Source organism: Schistocerca nitens, chromosome 2 (genome assembly GCF_023898315.1).
Source record: "Schistocerca nitens isolate TAMUIC-IGC-003100 chromosome 2, iqSchNite1.1, whole genome shotgun sequence".
Classification (NCBI taxonomy): Eukaryota; Metazoa; Arthropoda; class Insecta; order Orthoptera; family Acrididae; genus Schistocerca; species Schistocerca nitens.
Genome location: NC_064615.1, coordinates 887,591,940 through 887,607,508, shown reverse-complemented (window position 1 = coordinate 887,607,508; position 15,569 = coordinate 887,591,940). Strand labels below are relative to the sequence as shown.

Sequence of the window (15,569 nt, the reverse complement as noted above, 5' to 3'; positions counted from 1 at the left end):
AACGTAGAAGTACAAATAATACATAAAATGAAAGAGCAACTCCTAAGTTATGTTTGTGTAACTGCACAAAGGACAGAATATGGAACGACCAAGAGTATATTTATAACGCGATGACCGAGTTATAGTCTTTCAGCGTAGCTCTAAGAAACCAGTTCGGAAGGCTACAGAGACTCTTACAACTACGTCCTTTTCGTTTACAGTTATTACAACGTCTAAAGCCTATAGACTACGGTTTACATGCCAACTTTGCGAACGAAATGTTGATGCATGACGATTTTCTGGATCGTGTCGTCTTCAGTGATGAATCGACACTTCACAAAAAGAATGTTAACACACACAATGTGCGCATCTTGGGGTCAGAAAATCACCACGAAATAGTATAGTTCCAATGAGACTCCTTAAATTGAATGTTTTTTGCGCCCTATCCCCGCGGTAAGTTTACGGGCCTTTCTTTATTCATGAAGCAACTGTAAGTGGTTTTTCTTATCTTGATGCGCTAAAACTATGGCTCTTTTCTGAACTGGAAGAAACTGAATCACAGAACTTAAATTAGCAGCTAGATGGTGCGCCGCCTCACTGGCATAATTAGTACACGATTAGTTACACGACGTTTTACCGTACCGCTGGATTGGCCTCAAGTGGTCGGATTACGGACCTTGTTTTGCATGACCACGTTCACACACGATCTGACGTCATGCCATTTCTGCCTTTGGGAGTTCATAAAGGATCATTTGTATGTGCTTTCGTTATCAGCTGATCTACCCCGCTTTAGAAACAGCATTGTTGCAACAATTACTACCGACACACTGATCAAGGTTTGGAAAAAACTCCCCTATCGACTGTGTGACGAATGGTGCTCACATTGAATACTTTTAAGGAAAGCTGTGAGTTGTTCCTTCATTTGATGAATTATTTACGATTTTAAGTTGAATATAATAAATGTCACAAACCCTTAAAACCCATGTATTCATTTTGAAACACCCCCCCCCCCCCCCGCCCCCAAATTACCAACAGCTCACTTATTTTAGTCAAGGTATACGACATATCTCTATCGGTTATCCGATCTACCCATTTTATCAACATCCTTCTGTTGAAGGACGTCTCAAACTGTTCTATTCTCTCATTTCCAGAATGAATTTTCACTCGGCAACGGATTGTTTTCTGATATGAAACTCTGGCAGGTTAAAACATAGTGTCGCGCAGGGACTCCAGCCTGGGATCTACGCCTTTCGCGGCCAATTGTGGGTAGGGAGTTCCGCTTGGCTAGCTCAGTCTTCTGAAAACTTGTCTGCGAAAGGCGAATGTCCCACGTTAGAGTTCCGATCCAGCACACAGTTTTAATGTTCTCTTCCTGTCTGAACTGGTTCAAAAAAATGGTTCAAATGGCTCTGAGCACTATGGGACTTAACATCTGAGGTCATCAGTCCCCTAGAACTAAGAACTACTTAAACCTAACTAACCTAAGGACATCACACACATCCATGCCCGAGGCAGGATTCGAACCTGCGACCGTAGCGGGGGCGCGGTTCCAGACTGTAGCGCCTAGAACCGCTCGGCCACACCGGCCGGCTTCTGAACTGGTTACCGTCCACGTGTCACTCTCGTATAAACAAGTCACGTCTTGCCTTTTACAGGAAGCCTACTCAGACCGACCTGAATCTGCAGGATGTTAGTTGTCACTATCAGGCTTCGTACTTTTGTTCACAGGAACCACGTCTTCTCAAAACTCTCAGAACCTGAAAGTTTGTCAGTTGAGTTAAGTCCATCTCGAAGTCAGCTTTCGTCAGAATGGTTATAGTTAAGTACAGATCAGATGTGCGCTGCACAATCTACTTGTCAAAAGCGGAGGGACAAAGTTAAAGCCACCGCACCCATTGGTTATTAATACTTAACTTCCAACGTCGTCAGCTTTGGTAGTGCGGTGGCGCTAGTGCGTGTGTGTTCTGTATAGCGTAGTTTTCAATTTCCTTGCACACTACTTTCTTGCTGCAGTTGTGGGGTGTGCACCTGTCGGAACATCGGCTGCATTCCCTCAAGTTATCTGATCATTTTACCCTCCAGAAGAAACTCGGCTTTTACCGCCCACAGTTTCAGATAAGTGCAGAAAGCCATGCAGACGATCGGCAGTTTGTGCAAGGACTGTTAGTTGAGCCTATACGTAAATACATTCAACATATTGGATATCAATGGGTAGGAACACTCATTCGTATCACTGAAACTATAGGCGCTAAATCAGTGGAAATAGCAATGATCATAAAATATCGATGAGTATTCGTTCGGAACGACCTAAAGTGGAAAGTTCACCTAAAACTACCAGAAGAAGCCGCAGATGTGAGAGGTTAATAGGAATAATCTTGAGTAAACCTAACTCAGGCATAAGAGAAATTGCTTACGTAAGTCTAGTTCGACCGTATCTTATTGTTAGTCTGTTTGGAATCCTTACCAGGTGGGATTAACAAACGATACAGGGGAGAGGGTTAGACGAAGAACAGTGCTTTATGTAGGGGTTTCTCTAGTAAGTGTCGTAGCGTTACAGAGTTGCCCTTCGAACTACAGTGGAAACGGCTACAAGACAGGTATTGTGCCAAGTTGCTGTTTCCTTCCGAGTGCGCGTTGCGAAAGCAGGCCAGTAATGGACCGAAACCCGAAACCGATTTTCGGCTCCTCCTTTCTATCTTTTCCGTGAGAACGGCGCGTCTAACAAAAACGGGGGGCTTTCGTTGAAAGGTGCTGCTGCTTTCTCCAACGCCTGAGTCATTGCACAGATACGCCTCCGAGAGAGCCAGTGCGACCTATGTAGTGTAGGCGCCAACTGCACTAACCTCGCTCTTCTCTCTTCCCTTTCTTTCCTCTTCACTTTTTTTTACGTAAATTTGTGTGTTGAGGATTCGTTACAAATGCGCCACCACATATGTTAAGATAAATGTCCCGTTAAAAAAGGGAAGCTGTGATCAAACCGATTGTTGGTTTAAACACAACAGTGTTTTAATAGGGATGGTCATAATGTCGGTGGTATGCAGTTGCCTCCCTCCGATCTTCGACCTGACTGATCCAGCCAGTTATAGTTGGCCCCTCTGTTCCTTCTGTTGTACGAGAAGTCCTCCGTAGGACTAAGCAGATAGCAAAATTAGATCGAGAACAAAGTAAAGAAACTCCGAATGTAAGATGTTAACAGTAAGTTGCCGAAGAAGTTATCAAATCCCTGTATTTACATTCTTCAAGGAAAGCCGGCCGAAGTGGCCGTACGGTTCTAGGCGCTACAGTCTGGAGCCGAGAGACTGCTACGGTCGCAGGTTCGAATCCTGCCTCGGGCATGGATGTGTGTGATGTCCTTAGGTTAGTTAGGTTTAATTAGTTCTAAGTTCCAGGCGACTGATGACCTCAGAAGTTAAGTCGCATAGTTTTCCGAGCCATTTGAACCCTCTTCAAGGAAAGCTGTCTCACTAATTTCATACGGAATCGAGAACAGGGTGAAACGAAGTAGAAAGTGCGAAATATTTTGCGAGGCACGAAACACACATCGAATTGACAGGATAGACGTCGTAGCAGAAAGTGTGGTCATTGCAATCGACTAAAATATTCTATCGAGGTCGAAAGTGAGCGAGAAGTTATCTGGACGAGCAGGGTCAACACCAATTAATCATCTGATTTTTTACCGGCCACTAGATCCCGCTTGAACAATTTTAGAATCATTGAAATAAAGTATAAGCTCAGTAGCGCAGGATCTACCGCAATCATGCAATATTAGTTGGAGGAGACTAACTTAACGAGTAGATATGACCAGGCCTAACCCTGTCGATAGTGTCAATAGAGAGAGGCATTAATCATCACAATGTCATCAAAGCTACGACGATTAGTAAAGTTTATAAAAATCCATCAAGGCGTCTCAGTGGCGAAGCGTCTATTAGCCCTCTAAGGCCGAACCTACCCAAAAATTTTCAAAATCATTTGTCTATACTGAATTTAATCTCATCTGATCACGTACCCTCGTGAATCTTTTTCAAACATTTTATGTTTTAACTTCGTATATGGACCCGCCAGTCACTCGTCCAGCTTTGTAACCAATAGCAGCTCTGAATTCTGTGCTGCTTATGAGCATGTGCAGTAAGTCAGTTTCTTCTACGTGGTGGACTGGAGTTTCTACAGCGTGGATACGGTTTTTGAAAGCTGGCGTTTGATTTGTTTCTACTTCTCGCCAGCACGTGGATACACGCCTGCGGTAATGACAAGTCTTTCAGAGTTCCACAACAGATAGCGCTACTTCGCACCGTCTAGCACGCTAGCAGCAAGACGGGCAGAATAAAAAACCTTGACTCTTAACTTAAGTGTTTTATTTAAACAAAAGAACAAGAAGACAGTCATAATTCATAGAACAAAGGTGAATGCCTCATTGAATGTTGTTGCAAGATGACAAATACCTTATGTATTTCCATTATTTCTCAGGTTAAAATTTAGCAGCCTCACTTATTTCAAACATTGGTAGTTCTGTCACGTGTCTTGGTTTTCAGATCAACATAGAAACGCTTATGGTGGAACCTCTAACATGAATTAAGTAGTCAAACGTAGTAAGCTGTGATAGTGATTAACTCATTAGTGAAGTATATTTCGGCGTGCCCTGTCACGTGTGAGGTGTCATCGTCGATCTGTCATGACACTGTGTGGTCGAAAGGAAAATTTAAGTTGTCTAATATTCAAATCATTATGTTATAAGCATGGCACTAATGAAACTCCAACGGACGCGTTTATTTCATCACAAGACCCACTAAATTTTTTAAACTAAAAACCCAGCATTCTTTTCTCGTCTTTCTTTGGAAGGTAAACATCTGGTGAAAGAACGAAAGACTACGCCACGTCGGTCCACTAAAAAAATCTTACGGAATATTTGTAAGTCGTTTCCAAACACAGTGGTACAATTCAAAACCGTGGTTAAGTGGTAGTGGTGTAAGGAACAACTTTGTTTTCACTGTGTACTATTTTGAATGGGTAATGACGGTTTTGAATGGCGAAAGTTGGGAGTAGGCAAAGAGTGTGTTCAAAATTTCCTTTCGAAAGCTAAAAAGCATGAGTGTTCCATTTCACATATCACAGCAGTTGTTAAATACAACAAGCTAGGCACAGTAAGAAGCAACACGCTTGGAAGCTTTGAAACAACGAGAAGGTTGATCGAAACAAAAATAATGAGGAGACTTATTTCGACGATCTGCTTTTTAGTACGGCAAGAGTTAGCTCTCTGAAGTCATGACGAAACTGTGGAGTCGGTAAATAACAAAAATTTTTTACAACTTCTGTGTTTCTTAGCAGTAGAACACTCATACATGAAAGATCATTTACTATCCGATGGAGTATTTAAAGGCACTTTTCTCCGACACAACTTTTATTAGGCCTACGGCTGTTATTAAAGAACAAATCTCAAGTGAAGTTAAAAATAGTATAAACCGATGAAACAACGTGTGTCTCAACTAGACGTCAGATTAGTGTAATGTTTCGTTTTGTAAATAACGAATCAGGAAAAATATAAGAGATTCGTAAGGCTTTATTACGAATCTAAAAACTGGAATGCACAAGGCGTGGCCACTGTTTTGTCGCAAGTGCTAAGCAGTTACAACAGTGACAAAAAAATAAATAATAATAATAATAATAATAATAATAATAATAATTAGTATCGCAAACATGCGACTGCAGTGCAATTGCATGGAAAAATGATGGTGTCAATTGTATCGTGAAACAAGCTATCCTCATGCTCGCTCTGTTCACTGCTATGCCTATCAGTTTAACCTAGTCCTCTGTGCTTGCAAAAGTATTACGCAATTTAAATTTTTTGTGGAAAATCTACCAGGATTTTACGCATTTTATCAGTTCCTGTAAAAAGCAAAATTCTGAGGGAAAGGTGATTTAAACTAACATGTCCTCCTGAAACAAGATATTTTCATTCATGCGCTGTACAAACCATTGTTCTTCACTATACAGACATAAGAGCAGCAATCAATTGATGTGATAGACATTGAAGGGTGGGATGATAATTCATTACATCAAGCAATTAGGCTAAATAGTATGCTGGATGACCGGACTTTTCTTTTTCTATTGCAGCTGTACATTTCGATTTTCCAGCATACAAGCATTTTGCTTGACATCTTGCAACGTAGAACTGTGGACAGAAGACGCTGTAACCTTGAAATTGAGAACTGCATTAAGGTTGGTGAAAGGCTAAGATGTGAAGAAATTATTCTGAAATGCTTGGTGGAATGTAAGAGCCTTATGAATTCGGCAGGAGTATCTGAAATTTTAACGAAACTTAAGTATTTAGAAATTGTGAAGGCTAGTATCGGAAAGAATTGACACAGCAGTAGTAAAGTTCGAAACTAAATTCCAGGACTTCCATGAAACATTTTACAGAATTTGTAAACGATAAAGAGTTCCCAGGTTATAGTTGGCCAAACAATTTCCCTATACGTGAAGTTGGAAAACTAGTTAAAATATACCTTTTATTGACAATGAAAAACTGAGAACTTGCATTTATTTACAGCAGTTAGGATAAACGTTTAGGACCTCCGGACATCCTTAAATCCATTATAGGCAATGAATTAAACAACGTGTTCTCTGAATGTGTAAAATTACTGTCGCTGGTTCTTGCAGTTCCAGCAACCACTGTCGCTAGTAAAAGAAGCTTCGCAACACAATGACAAACGATAGGTCAAACTTTGCGATTTCGGCTATAGAGAAGGGAACTATGAAATAATCAACCACTCGGCAGGATTTCATATCTCTTGTCATTTATCTTTACGCCCAGAAAAAGGGCAGAAGGATAGAACAACTTTATAAAAATATGTAACTATGTATTACTGTTACATATTTATGAATAAGTAGCTGTTAAATATTTTTATGCATTTATAACAATTTTTGTAGTAGTTTCAATCTTAGTAAAAATATTTAACTAAGTTACTTTTGCAGTGTTTCTGTTTTACAAGATTTGATTTAAAGCTGTTTTCTTTTTTAGAAATTCGTAATTCTCAGCCTACCCTACAAAAAATGCCACTCTTCGCCACAGATGTCTAGGAAAGTTTTTATGCTGACAGTAGTGGATTAGCAGTTCTTGTTAGTGAGGTGTCGTCCGCAGAACGAGGTCTCACGGTAAAGTTGGTGTCTCAAGACTGCACCACAAGTAAAGATAGTCGCTGCAAGATGCAGCAACGAATCTGAGTAGTCGGTGTATACACGCCCGAAGTGTCTGCTTACGTCGCTGCATTTATGTCTGAGCGCAGTGCCGCTCAGCCCCGTCTCGATGCAATCAGCGATCAGTTGTACTTATCGCTTACGACAATATTTTTTTGTGGCGATCCAGATGCATGCGAAAAGAGCAGTTATTACGAACTATGTATCAGTCAAAGACTATTTTACTCTGATGTGAAATTATCATATTGTAACGAAGTGCTAAGTGTTGTGTAAGCAGCAGCATTAATTCTATGTCGTCTGTGTGGACACTACTCGTTACCAAAGTACGTGGTAAATATTAACGTTTTAATAAATTAGTATCTGCTCCACCTCCTCCTGTACTAGATTTGCTACAATACGCCCCAGTTAGCTTTTATGAACGGACGTCATTCAGTTCCAATTTGATGGATGTAGAGGAAATAAAATTCGGAAAACTCTAACAAAAACTGATTTATGCACTTTAGGTTCAAAAAATATCACAGCAATGTCGGCAGAAGGAAGTTTGTATGAAGTAGTGTGTCTATGAAATGACTGATGCGCGAAGCGTACCGCAGCTGCCACAGTCACGGATTAGCGAAAAATGTTACCGAGATTCCCAGAAAATTTCTGGTCCTACGTAAAATCGCTAAGCGGCCCGAAGTATTATTTAGTCATCCGTCGCGTCGGCCAGTCTGGTGTGACAAATGAAGGCAGCACAAGGAAAGATGAAGCTTTAAATTTCACCCACCGTACGAACTCGCATACTGAGGACATAGAAACTGTGACCCTGGTGCTGAAAAGCAACTGAAAGTTGAGGGGGGGGGGGGGGGGGGGGGAAGTCGCCAGCTCCATCAGACACACAAATTTCGTTTTATAGAGATTGCTATTCTGTTTTGACCGCTTCCTTAGCTTGTGCTTAGGACTAATCACCAGTCCAGAGCTAAGTCTGAAGCTACTATCAGAAAGCGCAGCTGACTCCCGTATTTCCGAGGGGTAAGAGAAACAGACCAGCAGAATTACAGACCAATATCCTTAACGTCATTATGCTAGCGAAAACTTGGACATATTACAAGTTCGAATACGATACATTTTCTCGAGAAGGAGAAAACTTCTGTCCGCAAATGAGCACGCATTTAGAAATCATCGCTCGTGCTAAACTCAGCAACGAGGACTTTTGTAGAAAGGAGGCTTCAGAGGCCAGTTTTGTAGCACAGGTAACACCAGTTACAGACCTCCAATCCGTGTACGGCATCTGCCGCCAAAGACGCGTGCTCAACAGGTTTCGCAAGGCGGCAATCCTGCCATCAAGATGTAAATTAGCCCAGTTCCAGTTAACCCAGACTTTATGCCAGAGACATTTGCATATATGTAAGGCGTTATTACAAGTGTTGCTTCTACAAGCCTAATCCCTCTTCTCCAGTCCAAAGAAGCAAAGCAATATGTATTCAGTTGATAAGACATGTTCCAGCACAAGCTACTTCATTCAATTTAACACAGAAGTGTGCAATATTCCCTAGGGTTTCTACTGCCACATTTATCTCTCTAGGATGCAACTTTCTTAAAAGGTTAAAGACTCATCACAAACTAGGTCATCCTACAGGGAATTTCCGTGATGATACAAACTTACACGCTGAGTGACGAAGTCGTAGGAAAGCACATGCTGTGGTTTCCGTCAACTGCTGTAGCCTATGCTATGCATTTGTGTCTGCACAGTCTTCGCAGATATGAATTCCTGACTTCCCACATTCAAATCGGCGCGGTGTAACTCCCAGTAGACTTTCTCCCTGTATGGTTACGCGGGGAAAGAAGACTTCCGTTCGTCAGCATTGTTATTGCCCTGTCCGGCAGTTTGTGTCTCTCTGAACACTTATCTCCACAATAGTGAAGATACCTGGACACTCGAGTCCTGAGCCTTCCACGCTGGCATGCTTCAATAAAATTATCTCGGCTTACAAGCCGCGCCACTTCGAAGAAAATACTCGAGTTTTTGATCGCTGTCTCCGCCATCACCATCAGGAGCTAAAATCACTGACTGCTGGAGCTGGCACGGTTTTCTGCTTTTATAGATGCAACGGCGGAGTCTGGAACCTCCCAGAAAGGGCCGGAGAGAGGCATGCGCGGAAGGCAAGTGGGCAGCTCCTAGCAGCTCTGTCCAATGTACGAGGGTCCACAATTAATACGGCATGGGGCGGGGCGGGCTTTGGAGCGAAAGCAAAGACATAGGACGTGGGAGCGGTGGTTTTGAAAGTGACGTCACTCGGTCCCCCGCGAGGCCCACGAGAAAGAACGGCCGTGGCGCATACGTCACACTACAGGTCTTACGAGAGCTAGCAGCCGTCTGCAGCTGGGAGCGAGTAGCTATTTCACACGAGTTTAACAATTTAACTGTGCGTGTGAACGCATGCAAGCCCTCGACAGCAAACGACGATGTTAAGATCTGTAGTGGGTACTTTTTCACGACATACTGATTTTCCGTGAGCCCTGCATGGAGCCGATCATTCGCGAAATATGGCGGTTAATGTGACCAATGTGACATCCCAAGTTTGTCGCGGAGCCCGTATTCCTCGTGGGCCCCAATCCGCGTAGTTGCCCAACTTCTTCCGTGCATGCATTGATCCGGCCCTCTCAGGTACCAGATGCTGCCATTAGATCTACAGTATTTAAGCCAGAATACCGCGCCAATCCTGGCTATCACTGATTTTAACTCCTGATGACGAAAGCGGAGACATCCATCGAAAGCTCGAGTGATTTAGTCGAAGTGCCGCAGGTTGTAACAGGAAAGATTTTATTGGACCGAGACATTGTTGACCACTGAAACCTGAATTCTTGTGCGACCTCTCATATGTCCAGCAGCGTACATCTTCCCTCGCTCCAAGTCTTATCTCAGGAAGTGCTGTCATATTCACGAAAGCCCTACCTGTAACTCACTACTACACATGTCTACTCTTTGGCCATATGTCGCAACTGGCTGCGACATTCGGGCGTCATACCTGGCAGATATTTTAATTATCTAATGGTACAATTATTTCAGGTACTCCTGGCCGGTCAGTTTCTTTGTCCCCGTGAGTATCCGCATGCTGCAATGGTTCACTGCGAATATATTGTGATGACTTTCCGCTAGACTAGACACAAGCAGTGCTAGGTTAATAGACCCCTGTCTGCTTCCTGCTGCTTGACTGCACAAGTATATCCTGGGTGTTTCTGAAACACGTAACCTCCACTTTGTCAGAAGGTCTTCGCGAACATACATGATTCCTATGTCGCTCACCTTTCGTGGATAAAGAAAGGAAAGAAGGAAGGAAGGAAGGAAGGAAGGAAGACTAGGGTTCAACGTCCAGTCGATATCGACGTTACTAGAGATGGAGCACATGCTCGGACTGCATATCGTTTTCAAAGGAATCCTCCCGGCATTTGCCTGAAGCGACTTAGGGAAGTAACAAAAATTTAAATCTGGATGGCTTAGCGTGGATATGAACCGTCGTCCTCGAGCATACGAGTCCACAGCGCTGATGACTGCGCCACCTAGCTCGGTTTCTCACGAACTTATTTCGTAACAGTAAGGAGAGGCGACATCACGTTTGTGATTATGCACAGAAAAACCATGTCATTAAATACTTAAATTTGGATATTAATTTTTTGAGGTGCAAATGAGTATTGCGATTAGTAAATTACAAACGGTAACCAAGGTGGTGACTTCCATTCAAACGAAATCTTTGCGAGTAGGAGCCGGCCGATGTGGCCGAGCGCTTCAAGGCGCTTCAGTCTGGAACCGCGCGACCGCTAAGGTCACAGGTTGAAATCCTGCCTCTGGCACGGATGAGTGTGATGTCCTTAGGTTAGTAAGGTTTAAGTAGTTCTGGGGAATGATGACCTCAGATGTTAAGTCCCATAGTGCTCAGAGCCATTTGAACCATTTTGCGAATAGGAGTTCACCTTCACATCCAGGACTATGGCTGCAAGATTAAATTTGCGTTAAAAACTTGCGTGAGCGTTTGTAGTTTAAGAGGGTGTTTTATCAAATACCCTGGTCCACTATGGGTATTAGTACTAGCTAAAGATGATCGTGATAGGGGATTTTGTAAAGTAGTTTACAAGATACTATGCGCCCCGGTCTGTGTTTGTGTAGAGACTTCGTGCGCCGTAACAGTAAGGGTAGCAGTTGTGCTATATGCGGTGTTCACTTGCCGTACGAGGCTGTATGTGTGGTTTGGCAATCCGAGTTAGCCGTGTCCTGGACAGCTCTGAGTAAAAGGGCCGCCGACAACGTCAACGAGTACCCAGAACAAATGAATCTCTTACGTTAAAAAGAAACTTTGATGTACGGCCCAAAGTCAGACGTTATGTATCGGATGTGCTGATGTTTGATGAAACTATTTGGAGTTACAATCATTTGGATCTGACATTGTGAGATTTTAAGACTTTAAATATGGAAGTGGAAATTAAAGTCTGGCGTTTATTTAGAAGATCGAAATAATCGTCGTGATCTTAACACTTCAGCACCACCTAGCAAGGATCGAAGTTCAAGTTCGTACACAGGGGTGGGACGGAGTAGCTGGAGCACCATATAATTTCTAAAGACGACCTTTCATCAGCCAGATTTAACGGGTAACTGACACATCCGATTCGGTGAAAACGTACTAACCACAGAAGTCAGCTGAAGCACGCCACTGCAAACCATCTTGTTCACCATATCTTGCAACCTAATATCAGAGCGGTTCCTTAAGAACTTGCTGCGCGAAGGCAAAGTTCGGTCGGTCACAAAAATTAGTTCCAGTTTTGCTAGCCTACTGCTGTATCTGTAGATATGGTTCTTTAAATGGGATCCAATGAGTGGTAGCCGTCTCTTCTCTGCTCGATTTCGTGGAGACAACACGCTCTTCCGCGAACGGTATAGCCTTCCGCCACGCTACGTCGGTGTTATGATGGTGGAATTTTCTATTGAGTGCTGTACCCTCAGAAGCACAAAAAAAAAAGAACTACTCCCATGAGCCCTCATTACGTCTGATTTGTTACTCGTGAGTCGCAGCAACATACTGGCTAGCACGAAGATACGACCACCACCCAGCCCCTATATTATTACGTTGCTGCTCAGGTAAAGTGAAAATAATGTACTGCCGCTGTAACTTAATAAATCTACAAATTTTTGGAGCTGCACCTTCACGTTTATGTTATTTGAATGGCTGTAAATCACTTACACTGCAAAGAAAATGTCGAACTTTCCATTTTGTTTCATTTATTTTGAGTGTCAGCATATTTTGCTGCAGTTCAGCTGCATCTTTAACCTCTTTCACCACAGATTCGGGTACTTTGTTTTTGAGATCCACTGCCGAATGTTTCAGTCCTGGCCTGAAAGAGCTTATCATAGAGGACACGTATTCACGAGTTTGCCAATTATTGCGATTTTTGAGAAATAGTCAAGGAAAGGTTGCTTCGCTGGGGGGCTGTTATGCGGAAGTGTTTTTATGAACGTTTGCGTTTTCTGATCAAATAAATATTTTCGGGTTAATGAACTACAAATATCAGTGATATTTCATTGGTTGAATGTTTCTTTTCCACTCTTTTTAACCATCCTGTTTTCCGACGAGTTTTTTTCAGATGAATACTTTTCCTCTTTATTATATCCCCCATGCAACACCATGCCTCCACCACTTCGAGTATGTTCCCATGCCGCTGAGGTTAGGCAAACTGTTTCAGCTGCTTCGTCTGAAATGCTCATATGTTCGTACTGGCCATTTTCAGCCTCACTGGAATCTTTTTTGGCGGCTGTAAGTCTGAAAAGCGTATCTGACACACACACACACACACACACACACACACACACACACACACAGCCTTACCTGTAATCGCAGTTCTTCGCTCTGTATGACATTAGCAACTTGAATGAAGGAATGTTTGTCCACTGCAATCCATATTCCCACAGCCAATACCGCTGCTCCTGCAAGCTGAAATAAAGAGAAACAGAAATTAGGACACACATACACAGATACTTCAACTGAATACCGAAATCATGAACAACTAGGTTATATGCAGCCCACATACTTAAAAGCAGCTAATCAAACAAGAACACGCTGTAGTGGGACGTGAAATTGAAGCGTCATCCATCCACCAGTGTCAGCCCAGTTTGCAGGTGAATATAAGTTTAATTTAGTTTTTGTTTATGAATTTTTGTAATATTTGAAATGGCTGTGAATTATCGAAAGTTTTGTATTTATTTTTTATGTTTCATGTACGGAGAGGGCGGCGCAACGAACGGGGACAGCATCTTCACTGTCGGGACCAGAGAGAAAATTGCTGGCCACTATACGTCGCGGGTCGACAGCCAAAGAGCAACAGAAGATCCTGAAACCGGGTTGTTGCGTCGTGCTTCTAAAATTGAAAAAGAATAAGAATTTGTAATGTTTGTACAACAATGACGTCATAGAAAGTTAACCATGTTGTAAATGTTCAGTTCTGTCTTGTCAAGGCTCAGGTTCACGTCTATATGTAGGAAGATAATAAACTAGTGGATGCTACTAAAGTTTAAATACGTGTGTCCGAGAATTTATTTATAAAGAATTATGTTACGTAATTTATTTGACAAGATTAGTAATTTTTGACAACGTTCATCGCGAGTTTGAATCTCGAAAGTTTATTCAATGTGGTTCTAATACTTATTAAATCAGATCACATGCATTAATATAATTTCTGAGAAGAAACAAACGACATCTAAATTGAAAAAGTTCGCGCAAACCAATTGGACTGAGTGACGTAAGTCTGCGCATACGACTAAAATTATGTTTTACAGTTTCGTTCAAGAACCATTCAGAGACAATTTAAAAAGAATTTAAATAATTTTGAAGCGTGTTGTAACTGACGTAGGTGACGAAGTCTGCACATGGTCATATGTCAAAAGAAAATCATTTATATAAAACTTACGACGTTACACTACAACGCAACAGGAATTTGCTTTCTAAGGACTATAGAGGAGCCCGTCATATCCGTTCTCATCAGTACGAGTAAAATGTCTGGACATTTCCTTAGGGGTATTTATGATTCGTTAGAATCACACACCGGGACTTTTGGGACTGACTGCAACCCTTTGCAGTCAGTGCTCTTCCACATGGAGCACCGAGAGCGAACAACGGTAATAGTCTTACAGAGCTTCTCTTTTTTCTGGAATTTAGTATCGCAGCTATCATCATTCACTGTCTAAAACGAACTTTGTGTGTATCACCTCAACTCTACCAATTGTTTCCACAAATACTTTGGCTTTCAGACACGTGGAACCAAGAGAAAAAAAAAGTACGAACTGCAAGCAGCTTAGTAACAGAGCAGCTACTTGTGCATTGGCAATATGCGGAGAAAGCAGGTACAGCGAAAGCAAAAAAATAAAACGAGGACTTAGTATGGGTCACATGGGCGATGTCAAACATTAACCTCCTGATATAAAGGCGGCTAAAGAAGTACTACATCGAAGAGAAATCACTAACAAAAATACGTGTGGGTTACCGGAATCTAACTAAATATTTGTGCTTGAACTCTGTCCCACAATGCGACACAAGGTTTTTTTTTAAAAAAAAACTGTTACAATATTCCAACAACTGTTTCATAAATGATAAAAATACAGTGAAATTTTCGTACAGTTTCATTTTTATTATGAAGTTACGATCATATCGTATTATTTGGTGTACTGTATTTTTTGTGTATTATGGATAAATTACATGAAGAATTTTATGAGGAAGAACATGTATGAACAGGAAGCTATTAAACGTCTAATCAGCTTTTATAAAAGTTAGTTTTAGTATCAACTATGGTGACTTTAGAGTAGAGTGACCAAATTATTTTCGGTGAAAACCGGGATACATTCACGCGGGTGCCAATGGACACCTAATTCCACATGTACCCAGGTTTCTTAATTTTAAATATTAATGTTTTGTTGATACATTTTGTTAATCCGATTATTATAACTAATGAGAGGATACAAAAGATTTTATCAATCTAGATTATCTGTATAATTAATGACATTTAATAAACGCATACAGTAATAAAGAAATGTATTACGATTTTATGAAATTTTACAGCCATTCAACTTTCACACAATTAATATTAACATGAGCTTTAATATTACTGAGCACTTGTAGATGGAATTGACTGTCCTTGGAGAAAAGGGTATTTTTCACTGCCTCCAGCCTTCTTGATCATGTCTTTGTTCTTTGAGACACAGTGATAAAACTCGGCACAATCCATTTTGTAGTTGTAGAGGACCTGCAGGATTGCTTCAAGAGAGTCCACCCCCATTCTGTTTCTTTCATAGGTCCACTGGATATTCATGAACGAAAATATTCTTTCCACATTGGCATTATGGGCTGGGATTGCAAATAAATACCTTGCAATTATTACCA

At 41.7% G+C, this 15,569-nt stretch overlaps 1 protein-coding gene across 1 annotated transcript in view; it reads right to left on the bottom strand.

Moving 5' to 3' along the window:
• Window positions 1–15,569, bottom strand: part of LOC126237195 (CD82 antigen-like) — a 326,754-nt gene that overhangs the window by 64,442 nt on the left and 246,743 nt on the right. The window contains exon 3 of the mRNA XM_049947074.1: window positions 13,026–13,130. Within this exon, the coding sequence (XP_049803031.1) occupies window positions 13,026–13,130 (105 nt within the window). The remainder of the gene's footprint in view (window positions 1–13,025; window positions 13,131–15,569) is intronic.